Source organism: Anoplopoma fimbria, chromosome 9 (assembly GCF_027596085.1).
Source record: "Anoplopoma fimbria isolate UVic2021 breed Golden Eagle Sablefish chromosome 9, Afim_UVic_2022, whole genome shotgun sequence".
Taxonomy (NCBI): Eukaryota; Metazoa; Chordata; class Actinopteri; order Perciformes; family Anoplopomatidae; genus Anoplopoma; species Anoplopoma fimbria.
Window position 1 is genome coordinate 30,293,811 of NC_072457.1, and position 18,157 is coordinate 30,311,967.

The following is an 18,157-nucleotide window of genomic DNA, read 5'->3' on the forward strand; positions in this document are numbered from 1 at the left end:
CTTGCGACAATTCAACATTCAGAGCTCTCCATTTTCTCTCAATAGTTAGAACATGTTGGATGTCCAACGGACAGGTGAAAACCTGCCGCATGAAACCCCCCCGAAGGGCCGTGCTGACACTAGGGACCCTTGCGAATCAAGGTGAGCATAAGTCACATTCTACTTAATTGTTCCCAACTGCATAATATTCAGTTTTGAGGTTTATTCTAAAGAAATAGAATTCACTTTTGTACTTTGATATACTGATACAGATATGCACTCCAAAACCTATCAATATTTAGATCTCTATAATGTAGACATAAATATAAGTGGACCACAGCATGATAATGTGTAAAACGCCAGGAACAGACAAAATCACGTGTTGTATTTGGTTTATTTCATCTCCTGTCTTATAAACCACAGTCAGCAAAGCTTTCACAGAGACAGACCTGATTGTTTTCATGTTTCCTTTACTACTTTGTTAAAGTCTCTTTTTCTCCAGATCTAAAATCTTAAAACTCAAAGCAGGATACTTAGAGATGATGTGATTCTGAGCAAATGGCCCACCGCCAAAATACATAATTATGGCTGAGCCGGTGAAGCAGGTGAGGCCTGCCAAACCATGCAGAGCGCTAAAGAGCTCGGTGACGGGGTGATGGTGGGGACTAATGTGGTGACTGCAACCTTAGATGCAGACTGTATGGTGTGTGTTCCCAGTTCACAAATCCATTCTGTCTTTGGGGAAAAGCATAGCTCTGGATAGCTGATGCAGAGGGATGAGGTGGGCATGGCAGGAAAGAAAGGAGGGAGCGGCTGTTTGCTAAATTGGCGATGAGAGGGGGCATGGTAGGAAAGTATGCATTGTGTGTGTGTGTGTGTGTGTGTGTGTGTGTGTGTGTGTGTGTGTGTGTGTATGTGTGTGTGTGTTTGTGTGAGGGTAAGGCTGTCTCCACTTTTTCACCCTCCACCTCACTGAGGCTAAGGCAAATAAAATGCCAGCAGATTTAAAAACAGAAAATTACAAAACAGAAAAACAAAAACAAAAAAAAAGTTAAAAAAGCTAAATAAGCAAAGCTGCAGCCCCGAGGAAGAGGCACGTTGATGGTGATACTGCATAAAAAAACCTAACAAACTGAAAGCTTCCCTTCGAATAAGAGATGCATCCTTACCAAACAGCACCACAATGACATTTATGTCAAAGATGTCCATGATCTCTGGAGTGACAACGCACTCGGTCACGTGACTGCCCGCACCGGTCCATCATGCTGCAGACACCGGGGAGGCTGGCAGTTGCTCGACGGTGGGTTTGAGGTGGCTCATGAAGTACCTGAGCGAGATTTGGAACTCAGACTTGACATAGTGAGCACATACAGGTACAGAGAGGAGGTGTCACAGCTCTGATGCCACCGATTAACATGCAACTCACTGCCTCTGACTTTGTTAAACAAAATCAAAACCAAACAATCCTGGCAGTAAAATTAAAACTCAAAGACGGGGGGAAAAAAACTACAGAAGGTGTTTTTAAAAAGGAACGATGATATAAACAGTTGGGCGAGTGATGATCCCTGGTGTGATGAACCGCATAACCTAAAAGTTCTCTAAAGGTTGTTTTGAAAATAAGAAAGCTGCCCATCACTGTCGTTAGATAAGCAACCAGGGACAACTTCTGTTTATGAAGCCAGAAAATTATGGACTGGCATAAAAAGGGACGAAATAAATGAAGCAGGTCAAAAAGTATTTCAGGGCTTCTTTTTTTAATCTTTTGATCCATATGGGGAGGACCTACTGATTAGAAGGAGTCAATCACAGGAAACTTTATTTATCTGATATCTTGCCTTTTAATGGGGTGTATAGATGGGGTAATTACTCACCCATCTAGTACTGTAAGAATATAAAAGGAAACTAACCTGGAAATGGGTGTGTTTGTATAGCTATGTTTTGGCCCCTTTGGATGCTATAGGTCGGGTTTTAGGTGAGCACGACAGTCTTAAGCTGTTGATGCTGCAATCACCTTAAAACTGAAGTATTTTATCAGAAACGTTTGACACTGAATCATGTGAGGTTGGTATTGCTTTGCAGGGCAGGTGGGCAGGAACCACGGGCTCCCTGGAGGACTCGGTGCTATTTAGCCCTCCTCTCACTGTGCTGGATATAAGAATGTGTATCTTCCTAGGGGCAAAGGAGTTTTATCCCTTTTACAGGCAACACATAAAACCCCCCCCACAATTAAACAAACAAAAGAAACCCTTTAGTGACAACGAAAGGGCTTGCATGGAAAATGTGATTATGTTTGGCACGCTGGGGTCAGGGAAGCAAGAAGGATAGTTCTAGCATGGGAGCAGGCATCTTATTTGGGCATCAATTAAGTCCAAGGCTTGAAGGCCCACTGTGGGGCACATCTGTGCTATAATCCACTTTAACACACACACACAAACACACACTCATCATGTCAGCCTGGTCGAGGCGTCAGAATGAGCACAGTCCTCCATCTCTGGAGATCTGCAAATGTCTTGCCAGCGGTGCAGCAAAGTAGCAAAACTCTGTGTCCTTTGGCTTTGAGACGGCCATTAAAAAGAATTCATAAACACGCTGGGGTCCAGTGGAGGGTGAGTCTCTGTTTCCTGCACCAGTGAATGTGTTTTAACAGTGCGTGTTGTCCTCCGGGTGACCCACCCCAACCCCCCCATGCACTTCTAGTTTCGCAGGGGTCACAGTTCGTTCAGGTAGAGATGCTCGCTGTGCAGTGAGGAGGAGCCCCAGCGACCGGTGGGTACCACTTCTTTAAAATAGAACCTCTAATATTCTGTATACGCTATTTAAATATACACACTCCTCAGCACAGCCAAGTCTACAATCATTAGCTTCATAATAAGAATATGAATCAACAGTGAGTATAATAATAATATCGTCGTTCGTAGCATGAGTTTTTGTCAGCAGCCATCACTAGAACATTCAGGGTGGTAATTGCATATGTACAACAAAAACGTAATTTACATCCCAGAGAGCGAGGCTCAGGGTCAGAAGTCATATGTGGTTGATTTGTTGGGGAACAGTTGGTTATGAATGCTGGTGTGTTATCTTAGCCTCTTCTCCGCTGAGTAGATGGACATGTAGTAGTCGTTGCTGCCTACCGCCAAGTGGGGCTGGAGGGAGACAGAGACAGACGGCACATTAGACAGGGTTGTTGATTACAGGTTGAACGGTATGTAAAACTGAGCAGAGTTTAAAGTGTGTAGCAAACACAATATGTTGAGAAAGAACCATTTATTATACAGTCCATGTCGTTATTTCTTCACCAATGCAGTGATAATCTAATGAAGTTTAAAAACCTGCTAATGTAGAAATATAAAGTTAGCTAATGCTAGCTTAATTTGTAATGAGCTAAAGTAGAAGACCGAAGTGCCAAAAGGAGTATGTAAGTCGTATCAAACTTTACATAGATTTGCGTGTCATTATACAAAAAACGACAAGAACGTCTAGCAATCATCTTGCTGTATCAAAAAAGTTATATCTTGGCAAACAACTGCATATTAACATTTGCAAAACAAGCAACATTAGCATGAATTCAAAGTTGTGTTTCTGACTGTAAGTCTAGTATCTACTCTCCTTTTAGCTCTGTTTTGGTCTCAAACAACTCCTGGCTGTTTAGTTGCTAACTGCTCCACTATGTTCAGCAGCTAGCTGTAACTTTGTCTTTTTGCTTTTTGGTGCTGGACAATGAGTGTACAGTGGGTTTTGTACAGCCTTCTCACTAAAAACAAGGTTGATGACAGCAAAGTTATGGACCAGAAAACCAAAATAATGAGATAAAAGAGGCTAAAAACTGTGGAGAGCTGAGGGGAACTTCAGAGTCAGGGGATTATTCTTTATGGGTTCATCACTACAAAGGAAAAAATGATTTCTGATTCTACAACGCTCCATCATAAGACTCTAGCCAGCTGATAATCCCTGAACTATGAAGTAGCTTGTGCTCGTTTATAAAGGGCGGCACAACGAATGGACTAAAATGCCGTATGAACGCACATTGTAGTGGGCTGGATTTGGTTATTGAAAAATGTGACTAATGATTTTAAATGACTCTTATGCACAATGTTCAACCTTACAGATTAAATTGTGCTAAATGTTACTGTTTTCTTAGTTTAAGCCCCTTGACTAGTCTAAGTTTAAACTTCTGTTCATCAGGGATATAAATTGTTGAAACATCCCTCACCCAAACTGTGAAATGTTCAATAACTACTGGCCCAGATGTACGACTGCATGAATACTGCTGTGGACAGTAAATATAAGTGTAAGTTTACCCAGTGAGGATGGAAGGCTAAACAGCTAATGGCCCCGATCCTTTGTCCCATGAAGCCGTCATAATACTTTATGTTGCTGATCACATCGCCGTTAGAGTTGTAGACCGCTATGAACTGGTTCATCGACCCACTGGAGAGGGGAGGAGTGTAAGAGAGAGAGAGAGAGAGAGCGAGATAGAGACAGAGACATCATCATATCAATCATACGCTGTGTGTACTGCATCGGATAATCTTTCTCTAAATTACTTAAAAAATGAAACAGGTGAAAAAAGAAAAGTTTTACTTGGTGATTCTTTTATCCTACATTACTGTCCAAAAAAACCCATTGCCCCATGTTTCACAGATAAGAAGATTGAGGGAACATTGAAAGATCATCATGGTAAAAACTTTTTCAAATTATATAAATCATCAATCAAAGCGGAGAAAACACTTTAGATCAGACTAAGACAATGGATCACCAGATTTGTTTTCCTCACTTGCCCCTCTGGGCTTCCGTAGAAGACAGAAAAAGGTCTTCGCATCTTCACAAATAAACTCACCAGGCGAACAAGTTGGCCTGTGGGTGGATGTCCAGGGCTGTTAACCCCTTCACTGTCTGCAGCACGTTGACAGAGTCTGGTGACCGCGGTTCAAAGAAGCGAACATCTCCGTTAACACTGGTGAGAAATCAACAAAGTTAGTACAAGCATTAAAAAAGATTAAATAAAAAATCTGCGTGAGTCTTAACTGAAAAAACACAGCACACCTGACGCTGATAATATGTCCGTCAGTCTCCTTCTGAAGATGAGCTTTGACCACCCAGGCTCCGTGCTCCCTGTAGGTCATCACCCGGCTGCAGAAACACACAAAAGACAGAACAAATGTCAGCTAGGGTAACATTTAACAGTGTGTTTCTTCGCTGTCAGGAAACACAGGAGCTGTGAGACTGAACAAGTTTCAGTATGTTCAAAGAAAAAATATTTTAAAAGTTTATTATACAACAATTATAAAGCCAAAATATATACCATGGAATGTTGGATATACCATACAGTAAGTAGGTAAAAAACATAGAAACAGTAATAAAACCAACAAAAATAAAGTGATGACCAGATGATTATTAAAGGATCTGGTTCAACATTAAATGTAACTAAAATAGCAACACCAAAAGAGGATTGGATTTGGATTGGATTTTAGGTTATCAGGATGTATTTTGATTTTGGAATGATGAAGTCTGTGTGTTATTTTTAATTGATTTAAGCAGAGTCTGAACTTTTGTGTGCTAAAACCCTTTTCTCCTGTGTGGCATGCAAAATAGGGTGACAACCTTCTAACCAAGTTAAGAAAAAGCTTTGGTGAAAAGAAAAAAACTGAAGTTTAAAGTACAAAAGCGAGTCTCTTTCTGCTGTAACATGTAATAAAGGTGAAAAACCACTGGGTGGCATCATGGGATCATGACTGAAATAAGCAGTAACCGTCTCCCGGAGAGACTGAAGTGGCATTAGAGTTGAAAACCAAAACCCTACGACCATCGTTTTATAACTGAGCTCAATTTGAATACCCACTACCCAAAATGCACCCTGTTAAACTTGATCAAATGCATCCTGACTACAGGTGTGACAGGAATTGAATTTAATCTCAAGGACAAACATTAAAAATGAATTTACAACAATAAAAGGTAATTTCAGATTGTAAGAATCAATTTGTAAACTGCTGCACACACGAGGCATTCAAAACAAAGAATATTCCACACATGATGATCTGTGTGTGGCCGTCTACTGGCCCTGGACTAATCTCAGGGGACGCACCATAGTTGCTGAAAGATGTAACTCCACGCCTGAGGGGAACTATTGAATTACTTAAAGATTTATGGGCCACTTCATGGTTTAACTGCTTTGTTTTTGCCCTTTGGGAGTGAAATTAAAATAATGTTTAACCAACTGGGGGGATACGGTGCCACCAGGGTCCATTAAAAGAGGTGGTACCCCCAAAGGGAGATTTACAGCACGCTATATATAATAGTATAGATTAGAGAGGTGAATAATGTAGGACTTTTGTAGGAACTGCTGTGTGGGTGTTCTTCAATGTATTTAAATAATGGGGAGACAATAAAAGACAAATTGGTGGGAAATTAAACTGTAAATTCATAATCAATGTAACCTTCTGTGCAATAAAACAATGATGAGGTCAGATTGAGAGAGAGTGTTTGTGCTACCATTCGTTTGGACCCATCCTCCTGTCGAACACGCGGACGGATCCGTCACCAAGACCGGCTACGATGAGCGAACGCTGGGAATCACAGGAGAGGCTGGTCACACAGCTGTCTGCTCCTGTTGGGATGTCCTGGTGGACATACAAACACAGAAATCCCAATCAAAGGCTTGTAAAGCAAACTATCGAGGTACCACTGTCAATACAACACCCATTACACATTAAACCTTCTTAGAAATCATCAATCATGTGCTCGGTTTTGTGTTTGAAGCTGGACCCAGCATCAATATACAGCCACAGGCGAGGTTGAGCCATTTGTATTTGTATTAGTCCATCCATCAAGACGTTGATTAGCACACTAGGGACCATTAGATGTGTTAAAAACAAAGAAAAAGAGGAAACTGCACTAATGGTAGCAACTCTGCCACAGACTTCCATTAGTGTCCTAAATCAGACAACAGCATGAGTACACTGTACACAATGAGTCAAAAATTACAGACTCATGATTTATTCATGTTTTAGTATATATATTTTTTATATTATTCATTTCCCCTGATTTTCAAATAGCTTGAACCAGTTTACCTTGAAGTGTGACCACCTTTTATGCAGAAAAACAAAGATTCAGGGTGCTGCTCCACTTTAAGTCCAATGTTAAATTACATGTTGTGTAAAATGCTGTCCAGCACTAGAATTACATTTTTTTGGTTTACAAAGTTTCCCCTGTTGCATGTATATTTTATATGTTTTATTCTGATAATGTTGAAGACATCTTAAGACCCTAAAATGCGTCATTACTTCACCATACGCCGATACTTTAAAAAGATTCACCTGTTTTAATGGAGAGCATTTTTTGAAACTCCTCCTCAAATTTTGGAAACAGAACCTGGTTGTAAAACCCAACTACAGACATAATGACAACACTTTTAGGAGTAGCATTGAGCTCAAATGCAAACCCCTCCTTCAAACATAACACCGATTCTTTACAGAATACATCAAACTGGGATTTGGGAGGAGAGACTAGAAGGAAGGTAGATAGCAACTTTTTATCAGCACAATAAAACATACCAGACTGATTCATCGAAAAATAAGAAGTAAACGCAAGGATCCTTAGAAACAGACCTGCAATGCCTGAAGGCCAAGTTTCTCGCCAGCTAATACAAAGTTCCAAGTTTCAGCTGTATTCATTGTGAGCCTTTGGAGAAAATTCAATTTACAACCAGGAGCACTGAGTACAATACCTGGATCTTCATCTCCCTGTCGGTGTCCCAGATCCTGACGACTCGGACATCTCCAGACGTCATAAGGAGACCCGTCTCCTGCTCCCAGTCGACGACCATGCCTGCACCTACAGCACAGGATGACACAGCAGTTTTAATGCAGATGAACATATAGGAGCACATAAACACGTGCAAAACAGAAAGCGAAAAATAACCTTTCTTTTTTTTATTACAAAATACTGAAGAAAGTTTCAAAAGGGGCCCAATATCTGACATATGGGCATACAATATCAAATTACTGAGAATAATTTGTACACAATATGTGAACTGCAGTTTTAATTTACAGTTTTGAACAGAGTTAATTTCATTCATAAGTGAACTCTCACGACATAAACCCACACAAACACAGCTGTTAAACACACCGAGCATGTGTTTATCCCGCTAATACACAGCACACACAATCTGCTGGGGGTTTCAGAAGGCTCCTGCTGTCACATGTAGCAAGTCAAATGATGGATTAGTGCAACAGCTTCCTGCACCACGAAGAATTAAGCAAAACCAGAAACAGCTTTCTGCAGTGATGGCAAGAGAATAAGTAATAACTTTTTAAGTCAATTTACAAAGTTATATATCAAACATTGTCACCAAGTCAATGTTTTTGAAAATGTTCCATATTCCTAAGTGTATAAACGTGCCCTCCATGCAGATGGATAGTTTAGCATTTTGCATCCCTCCCGTCAAGACGACCACTGGGAGATGCAGATGCAGACGCTGACCCTGGAACAGAGCCCGTCAGCAGATTCTGGCTTAGATGATCAAATGGCACTCAAGTGACGAAGTGAGGAGAGAAGAAGCTGAAGACAGCAAGACTCTTTGTATGTTGGCAGTCCTAGCAGAGAATCAAGAGAGCAGTTCCATGTCAGAAACACTGGCCCGGCTGGCTCAGTGATGCCTGGCAGAGGCCTGTGGCTGAAGCATAAGGGCGTCCTTACACTGAGAATAAAGTGCTTGTAGTATTAAAGATAAGTGTCTGAAATGCCCTACCACAACAACTGTCTAATGTCGGACGTCTGCCATCTCCCGGGTAAATAAAGGCTCCATTCAAAGAAAAAAGTAAGTATGTCAACCATTGCACAGCTAAAACAGTAATAGGAAAACGCTTTTATTTTCCCCTGATATCCATCGGTGACTATCTCCAGGTGGGCCAACCTGAATAACTATGGAAACAATAACAGGCAAAAAAAAGAGACTCATTGATGAAGGAGGCAAAGAAGGAGAGTGATAAAAAAACAACATAAAACAAGAATGAACGTTGAATAGGCATTCACTCAATGGAGAGAGCTCAGCTGGTATAAATCTACTAGGAGTAAAAAAAGTAAAAATGGAAAGTTACTTGGTTGTCTTGCGACAGTAAAGCCAACAATAATACCAATCAGAAATGCTAAGGGAAAAGTCTAAAAGGTGTCCGTTTCCACTTTCAGCTCACTTCATTTATTCTTCACACAATCCCTTTCCACCGTATCGTACCACAGAGTGCAAAACTATGAATGTCTTTGAGGAGAGATCAAACTGTTCAACTTCCCCATCTCCATCAGTAAAAACCCTCTGCAGGTGAACAGATCAAGCGTGACAAATCCTCAACCACTTTTTGCTTCTTGTATTGCTGTTGAGCCCTTTAACACTTGCAAGCTGGCGAGTGGCTGAATTGTTAAAAAAATTGTGTAATTGAGCAACCTACAACATCCTCCAAGAATTTGAAAGCCTTTCTAGCTTATTAGACATTATCCAACATCTACCGGCTGGACATTCTGTAACAGAGAGATGACAGGGGAACTTAACTTAAAAATATTTTGAATCCTATTGGCTACACAGTTGGCTACTCAACAAACGCTCTTCGCCTTTCTCTCATAAGGATGCTTTTATCACAAGAGATACAGAAACAGCATCCTTTTCTCTCCTCTTGAAAGTCATTATGCCATGCTTCACTTCCTCCCTTTCATCCTCCTCCTCTCTTAGTCACATCCTCTTCCTGTTTTTTCACGATCAATAATCATCTCCAGCTCACCCACCTATGTCATCACCTTTCTTCATACAATCACATAATTCACCCGGTGTCTTTTCATCCTAATTGGCTCCTTTCACACAATTGTAAAGTGCAGAGAGAAGGATAAGGACTGCATCGTCTTTGCTCTTCTCTCTACAACAATAGTGAACCGATGCATCGTTTGTGATCCTGTCCCGCCGCTCATCTCCTCCGTGTGCCTCCTTTATGACTTAGATTTCTTTCTTCTACCGACTCATCTTTGTGGGGCTTTCTACTGTGCTACTTGGCTTGGATTGTCAGGAAAACCCGAGCCCCATGGGGCGGCTTCACATCCTCCACTGTGACGTCATCCTGAAGGAACACTTTCACAGGACTGCGCTCAGTCAGTGACACGTTCGCAGTCACACGCTTGGTGCTGGCTCATTTCGGAGGCTGTGAAGAGAGGGGGCATTCCCTTTGAAGCTGGCAGCTCTGTGATGAGAAAATCTGGGTTACAATGAGAGAGGAGGGGAACGAAGATTCCCCAACACACAAAAGCCTGTGCATGTATTTCCTCTTAAATTAGGAGCAGACATCACACCAAATCTTTGCAGGATTTCGGTTCAGTTTGATCCGTCTTTATGTTCCCCTGTGTCATCCCATGATGTGAAATCAATTGTGGATAAATATAAAGTGCATGAGTGAAGATTCCCACAGGACTAAGCGCTGCTAATGGTCTAAATGTCTCTGTGTTGTTTCTATGTTAAGCATTGCCAGATTGACCTGCTCATCTCCCCTGAAGCACAAATAAAAAGGTGGGCCCCTATAGACCCCTTGCTCCTTCCACTCTGTGAATGTGTCTTTGCTTTGTTGTACTTTTGATTAAACAAATGAAATAATAAAAGGTCTAAAATAGACTTTCTGCAGTAAATATTCAGATGTTGGCATCAGAAGCACTCTGGTTTTGTTAGCGAGTGTGTGTTCATTCGAGAGAGAGAGAGAGAGAGAGAGAGAGAGAGAGAGAGACATTGAATCTAAAGTTAACAGTATCATTAGATCTGTGAACATAACAGTACCTAGTGTGTACAGTTTATTTGTTGTAAATAAATGCTACAACTCCTCGAGACCCAATCCAAGTTCCCATGTCTTGCTTGCTTGATTGAAGTGAAGAAAGTTTGCCCCAAACTTAGAAAAAGATGTTTGGCCCAGGTGCACTTAAGGTGGGCTGTTAAGGTGGACCGGCTATTCTCATCTAAGTGACTATCTGCTCCTCAGAGACTTGTTCTGCACGAAAAAGATTCTGGCTGCAACTTTTCTGGTGGAAAGGCTGCAGTGGATGCTGAGCTTCAATTGTGTATAAGAAATGGTCCATTAAGTTTGGACAAACCAGTTGACAAACAGTTAACCTGGGGTTTATGGGCTCCCGGGGTTCTGGGGGTCAGGATACTTGCCTTTTGAGCCCATTGCGGTCTTTCCATTCCACTCTGGCTTTAGATCTAACCACGCACTTCTTCTCGCCCCCAAACTCCCTTCATCCCATCTCTTTCCTTGGTTATTGTCTCCTCTTTCCTTATCTACTCCCTGACCCCAATCAAAAACAGTTTGCTAGGAGTTCACAGGGTCACAGCTCACAAATCTGCAACATTAAACCCCACCCTTCAGTTCTGTCTCACACGGTCAACACTCAGTTCAGCTGCTTGAACTGGGATACAATTCTGCATTTGTGGGCCTGAGTGGGTCTTAGTTACCCACACAGAAATCAATCGGTACATGGAGAACAGAGATGTGAGAAGGAACTGAAGGAGCAAAGTAGTGTGGGCAATGTCTCCTCAGCTGTACATCTTACCACCTTACAGGGGTGGAGGTATAGATAGCTTAGATTTAGATGTGTGTTCTCTGTTTCTGCCTCGTCTCTTTCACCTGCTTCTTGAGATCAAATGTTCTCTCCTAACGATGATACCAAAAACAGTAATGATAATGTTCACAGAATGGCTTTTCCCTTGATGAATCTTCAACAAGGGGGAAAAAAAGGCTACTTTTAACACCACAAACAGTTTTGGTAGATCATCTTGTTCCTGTGCCAGTGAGCCAAGACAATCCAACCTAATTTGAGATATATTTATCTATTCCTTTGCATAAAGGAGAAGACGCTGGAGAAGACGCTGTCCTCTGCATCTTTATTCTATGCTGTTATCCTCATTGATGGACTAGCTCTCCCCCACACTGCAGCTCATTAACCCAGCACTGCCGCCTTTCTGTTTCTTCTCCACCTCAGTGTTATCCCCTCTCTTCCCTGCATCGTGTTTGCTTTGAAAAGGTCCTCCAGGGTATAAACCGTCTCCAGGATTACCAGGGACTTGCCCGGCATGCATGTGACTCTAAGAGAAGATGATGTTTTCTATGGGAATGCTCTGACTGGCTGTGCTTGAGCATTTATCCAACCTTTTAAGTCCTAGGCGTGACATTTAGGGAGGTGAAAAGCTTTGACCTGCCTGGTTAATGAAGACCTTATTAAATGAGGCATAACCTACATAACATTAGCACATGCTAACCTGATTATTGTGGACAGCAGTCAAACTAAAAATTCTTAAATCAAAGATAGTTTCTCTCTCTCTTCTATTGTCTACTTGGTGTTATTCTTAGATCTCCAGTATACTGAAACTTACTTTGCATACCAGTAAAGGCTAAAAAATAGTGACTGCCTTGAGGCTTTTTGTCTCATTTCCCCCGAAACCTCCAAGTCATGTGCCTCTCTCCAGTTTCATACTGAGTAACAAGCTCTGGATTTAGCACGTTCCTAGAGCTCCGATGTTAACAAGGCAACAGGCAGTGCAGCCAAATGTAGTACAGGACACAGCATCTGCCTCCCTAAAGCCAAAGAGGAGAGGGCTGCCCTACTTTTACTTATGCAGCCAAAAGAAAACAGACAAGGAGCAAAATACTTCCCTAATATTGAGCAACTGCAGGGGTAAAAATGAGTAGAGGGAGGGTCAGAACCTAACTAGATTGACTGTAAATCTAATCGGGAGAGATGTAAAATGTGCTGTTCTGCGCAGTAGCCCCGGGAATAGTTTCTCCAGTCTGTGCCAGGCACGGTCCCCTAATTTCACCAGTTCCCCTGGAGTTTAACTGGCTAATCCCTCCATGGAGACTGACTGTGTGGCTCTATGCTATTAAAAATCACACAGCATGGACACACTCCCAATTATGGACACTTTTGTGTGCAGCTTTAATGAGTGAAATTTCTTTATACACGAGAGAGGCCATTTTAAGGTGAATATGCATCATTGGCGTGGTGTCTGTTTGAAGAGAGACCTCTGGCTCACCAAAGGCAAAAGCTATTTTCACCTTCTTTAAATAAGCATCTATTTGAATGTTGTTTTGTATGCGGGTATAAGCCAAATTGCAAATTTTTACTGCAACTGACAGATCGCCCCAACCAGAGATTGTCCAATAATACCATAGCAACAGTTTCTAGGCACCGCAGGTCTGTCCAGCTGGGACTGAAGTAAGCATTTAAAGAGCCTTTTTTTAGTCTTTCAAAAATCTAAAACACAAGAGTGTAAGGAATAGACAAGACAGTGCGTTTGTCTTCCCTAATGGAAGCTGCAAATGTGAGCGTGTATGTACAGCGCGACTAGATGAGAATGGATGAACTTTGGCAAAGGGGAGTTGAGGGTGGGCATGGCCTCCAGTACATTACATAGTGTCAACAAACAGTAGTAATAATTATAATAATAGTATTATATGCAGCAGACTGGATCTCGTAAGGCTGCAATGATCCATGGATAATTCCCAGCTGACTTCTTCGGGTACCTGCAAAAATGTTTTTGCCTTTTTTTTTACTGAATGTTTAACCAGGTCCCGGGACACTGGGCCACATGTCAGTGATGGATTGGTTTAATATCCCTCTGTAAATGTTTTAATTCAACAAAGTCATAGCTTTCCATAGTTATTCATCAATTAGCTGCCTTAATGAACACGGCACAAAAAAAATACAACTGCCATAATTTGTGTAGGCTGGTGACATAACAGTGCCCAGCTGTGGGCATCAGCAAAATAATGTTTCACAACGATCAGTGCTTAATGTTTTAATAGGCTATAACTAATCAAAACAACAAACAGGAGAGGATTCAGGACAACTGCTTGTAACTTTGGACTGTCCGAAACTTTTCTTGGTGTCTGGTCACCCTACTACAGTATTAACATTATGTTACTCATGAGGCCAAAGAGCACATCATTAACTAAATATATTCATGTGTGGTATTACATTTACATAAAAAAAAGCTCAGCTCACAATCTGCACATCTGCTGCGACAAATGTAACGTTTGCTGAGGACATCGGTTAGTCCCAGAAGCCTTATTTTTTTTATCAAAAGTGAAATTGTCAAGTTTGAAACAAGTATGTAAGGTTGTGATCAAGCAAAAACTCCCAAGTAGTGAGAGTGATAACTTTGCCTCAATTATCATTGTAAACTGCACACAGTTAGAGTAATACTACAATTAAAGCTAGACAGGCATAACAACAGTAATTAAAGGGAGAAGAGGTTAGCATTGTATTAGTTTTAAGAACAGCGCGAACAGAGCCTTAGCACCCGTAGAAACACATCACGCCTACTTCCATATTCGGGAAGACTGCCAGGAATAAAGTGATGAAGCATCACTGGACAGCTGGAGGGATGAGGGGTTGTGGTTAGGGGGATAAAAGAAAACAAAGAAGATGCACACCGCCGGCTATTTAGTGAGCCACCTTAGCTCTGGGGGTGAGAGTGTAAGAAAAGAGGAATAGGCGACACTCACCTCCCTGTTTACTCCTGTCAAGATAGATGGACACCCTTCTGGCCAGACCTGCGAGCAGGGGGGAGGGAGCAAATGGAAAGGGGGGGATGCAAGCGACACATTAGCAAGGACCCCCTCCATGCATGCGGACCAACACAATCTTAGACCAACTTAAAAGTATGACTTCATGAGTATACTCCACATGCAGTCAAACAGCAGAGGGGTGAACAAGGCTGCTTTTCTCTCATTGTGGCATCTCCCACATGATTAAAAGCAATATGTGGGGATCAAAGAGTGAGGGAGGCAAGAGCTGAGTTGCTGCCTCTGCATCACAAACAGGGGCTGTGGAGGCTGAACATGGTGCACAACCTCCAAGCCTTTCTCCACAGGGCACAAAGCAGGCAGGGTGGAGTCGCTGCTTAGCTGTGTGTGTGTATGTGGAAAAGACAAAGTGAAATAATTCTACTGGGTTGAACGTGTGTGTGTGTGTGTGTGTGTGATTGAATAAATCCATTAATTCGATCACACAAAATGACTAGATTTGTTGTTGTGGATGTGTCAAAGAGAGAACTGCCTGCTTGCCTTGTTCAGCCTCTTTACAGACAAGGGGGAAACACAAAACAATGTCAGAGAACCAGCAAAGTAACAACAAGCCAGACAAACAGAGTCTACAGAGAGGGTTCACTCATGAAGAACAGTGCAAAAGCCTGTTGTTGGACAACGGGGAACGGATGAGGGAGGACAGGTTGTGCAGGGACTTGTGTGTGTATGTGTGTGTGTTAGTGTGTGTGTGTGTGTGTGTGTGTGTGTGTTAGTATCTCCTTGAGCAATTCACAATCTTGTAGCAACAACAACATACAGAGGTAGAGATGTTTTTTGGCAGCACAAAGAAACACTTGTGTAATATTTTATCGGGTTTTACATTATTAATGCCACTGAGGCAATGCTAAAAATCGAAAAAGTTTCACAACAGCATATAATTACTGTACTTAATCTGGAAGACGTTCCAAGCAATGGTAATAACTCTAAAGGGATTATTGGGCCAGGAGGGGAAGTGGTGTATGAATGCAATAGGAGAATATGTGTGTGTGTGTGTGTTAGAGAGAGAGAGAGAGAGAGAGAGAGTGAGAGAGTGAGAGTGAGAGAGAGAGAGAGAGAGAGAGAGAGTGAGAGAGTGAGAGTGAGAGAGAGAGCAGATGTTTTTAAAGTTTCTAGCCAAGTAAAAAACATTTTAACACCACAAGTTGAAGCTGGACTCTTCAATAAAACTTTACCAGGGTAGATCGCAGTGGAGTGGCTGTTTGTATAAAACATGGAGGCCTCCCCGGTAGTCTGAATGCAGGGCCAACACTGTCACTAATGACACATCCAGGAAAGCCGGCACATCATTAAATGTTAAAGTCTGAGTGAAAACAAGGCTGTGGCTCGCTGCGGGGGAGTCCCCTTCAGGGGGAGAGTCTCTCCGGGGAACGCTGACAGACAGCGATGCTAGTTAAGTGTGTCGCCTCTTTATAGGTCCCAACAGTGCTCTGGTGACTCTGCAGCTTTGTAATGATGGACTGTGTGCACATATGTGCACACAGTGTGTGGTCCACACCTCTGCACAGACATCCAGTCAGACGGTGAGTCAGCCAGTCACTCATCCTGACAGCTCTGCTGTTGTTGCTAAATAAGCTAAATATTAGTTTTTTTTATTCCACATGGGATGTGCTCTAAAAGATCTATCTGAAAGTTGTGTCCCCCACAAATACTGTCATCACATGTGCCCATTCTAAAACACTAGGTCACAGTTCATTTAAAAACTTTTTTCGAAACATCAAAATGCTTATCAAGGATTCTGATCATTCATACAGCTGTCATAGTTTCCTTAAAAACCTCCCTGACCCAGAATTGTTGAATGAGAAAAGCTTGAGGCAGAAAAATATGGAGCAGAGGAGAGAGAGAGAGAGAGAGAGAGAGAGAGAGAGAGAGAGAGAGAGAGAGAGAGAGAGAGAGAGAGAGAGAGAGAGAGAGAGAGAGAGAGAGAGAGAGAGAGAGAGCAACCTGGCGCATCATAGAAGTGGGTGGATGTTTCTGACAAGTGCGTCCTGTGGGTGTCAGGCCTGGTTCAAGTATTTGGGAATAACTCTGCCTTATGAATTATGGAAGTGTGTCAACACAGAAGGTGAACGTGGCGAGATCCGAGGTCCAAGTTTTAAATGATTCATTAAATTCAAGCAACAGAGACAACCCTCTGACCATAAAATTTACCATTTTAAAATGAATATTGTGTTCTTAAATAAACTCTGAATTTAAACTTTCCTCCAACTTTGTCAGATATGACAGATATATGATGGATATGACATATGGAGAGGCTGACTTTAAGTTTGTGCTACATTAGTAATGAGTGATGGAAACGACATCTGACTCACAATCCAGAACCTGCAACAGTGTGTAAGCAGAGTTGGTTGACTCTGGTTTCATTTTTCATTTCATTGCATCATGTCAAATCAATTATTGTAAAGACCGTATGTGAAACTTTCCTGGATTTGGCTTTATGACAATTATTACTTTTTTTGGTTGCATCACCTGACATTTCTCTGGCCAATTTCAGCATTGAAATGTGTTACTATTAAAAGTGCACATCTATGGTAATAAGGACATTTGCCTTGTTATTGCGGTGAGTGAGCATTATACTTTGGCTGGGTTTGAAAGGGTTGGTGATCTCTTCCAATGACTCCATAATTACTCTGCCATTTGTTGAAGTTTCTGACACTCAAAAACTCTCATTAGTGTCACCTTTTACCTAGAGAGTCACTTCTGAGTTTAAAAACCCTAAACTCTTTGACAGATATCTGGAAATAAATGCAGAATCTGTAGGCAAGGGATCAAGATTTTGATATCGGAGGCATTCTGGTTTCCGTTTGTAGTCCGTGCACTGGCTGAAATGCGATCTCATCATCTATGGTCTGACGATGATTTAAGTTTTAATTATCTTTTTAAAGTAATTGATCTGCATTCATAAGGAGATAAATAATAGATTTTTAAAGGGAGGAGCCGTAGACATCGCATCTCCATTCTCCAAGTTGCTAATCAGGTGATCTTTAGGCTTCATGCTGTTGTACCAATGTGTGATGGAGGGAACTTGTGGTTTTAAGTTACATAGGCTTCTTTAAAGTAATTAAAGTTAATAGGATGTTTAATCATTGACTTTGTTGGTCACTTTCCTGTTAGTTCAAAGTAATACTTCCCCCACACTAACTTATAATAACATTACATCTGCAATATAAAAAGATGATAAAGTATAACAACTATGGGAGTTATTATACACTATGATCCTTGTAAAAACTAAAAAGTGATGAGTGACCAGTTATCATAAAGTATTATGATACTTGACCTACTAAGTCAATGTAAAATGCTTTATTAATAAGTGTGTATAACTATAATTATACAGTGCTTCAAGCTGATTATAACACACAAGTATATGTATGTTTATAATGCATTAAAGACATGGGCATCATAGAAAGTGTTACCACACCTTCTGCTTAAATAGTCCAAAAAGCTACTGCAGTTAAATGTTGAGACACTTAAAACTGCTACTACCTGGCTGCTCTGTGGGTGTGGAGGTGTGGATGTGTGACTGGGAGGGGTGAGTTACTACAGGTAAGTACAGTGGGAGTATGGGGGGGTGGATG

The 18,157-nt window shown here is 41.5% G+C and overlaps 1 protein-coding gene across 3 annotated transcripts in view; it reads right to left on the reverse strand.

Annotated features, from left to right (window-relative positions):
- Positions 1 to 361: 361 nt before the first annotated feature.
- The window catches only part of rptor (regulatory associated protein of MTOR, complex 1), a 146,960-nt gene continuing 129,164 nt past the window's right edge, over positions 362 to 18,157 (reverse strand). For 2 of the 3 annotated variants that reach the window (XM_054604163.1, XM_054604161.1), the window contains exons 30-36: positions 14,505 to 14,552; positions 7,703 to 7,809; positions 6,469 to 6,596; positions 5,023 to 5,109; positions 4,817 to 4,933; positions 4,278 to 4,407; positions 362 to 3,122 (exon numbers count right to left, since the gene is read on the reverse strand). In XM_054604163.1, the coding sequence (XP_054460138.1) occupies positions 3,054 to 3,122; positions 4,278 to 4,407; positions 4,817 to 4,933; positions 5,023 to 5,109; positions 6,469 to 6,596; positions 7,703 to 7,809; positions 14,505 to 14,552 (686 nt within the window). In that variant the 3' untranslated portion in view covers positions 362 to 3,053. The remainder of the gene's footprint in view (positions 3,123 to 4,277; positions 4,408 to 4,816; positions 4,934 to 5,022; positions 5,110 to 6,468; positions 6,597 to 7,702; positions 7,810 to 14,504; positions 14,553 to 18,157) is intronic. The other variant, XM_054604164.1, reaches the window with a different exon arrangement.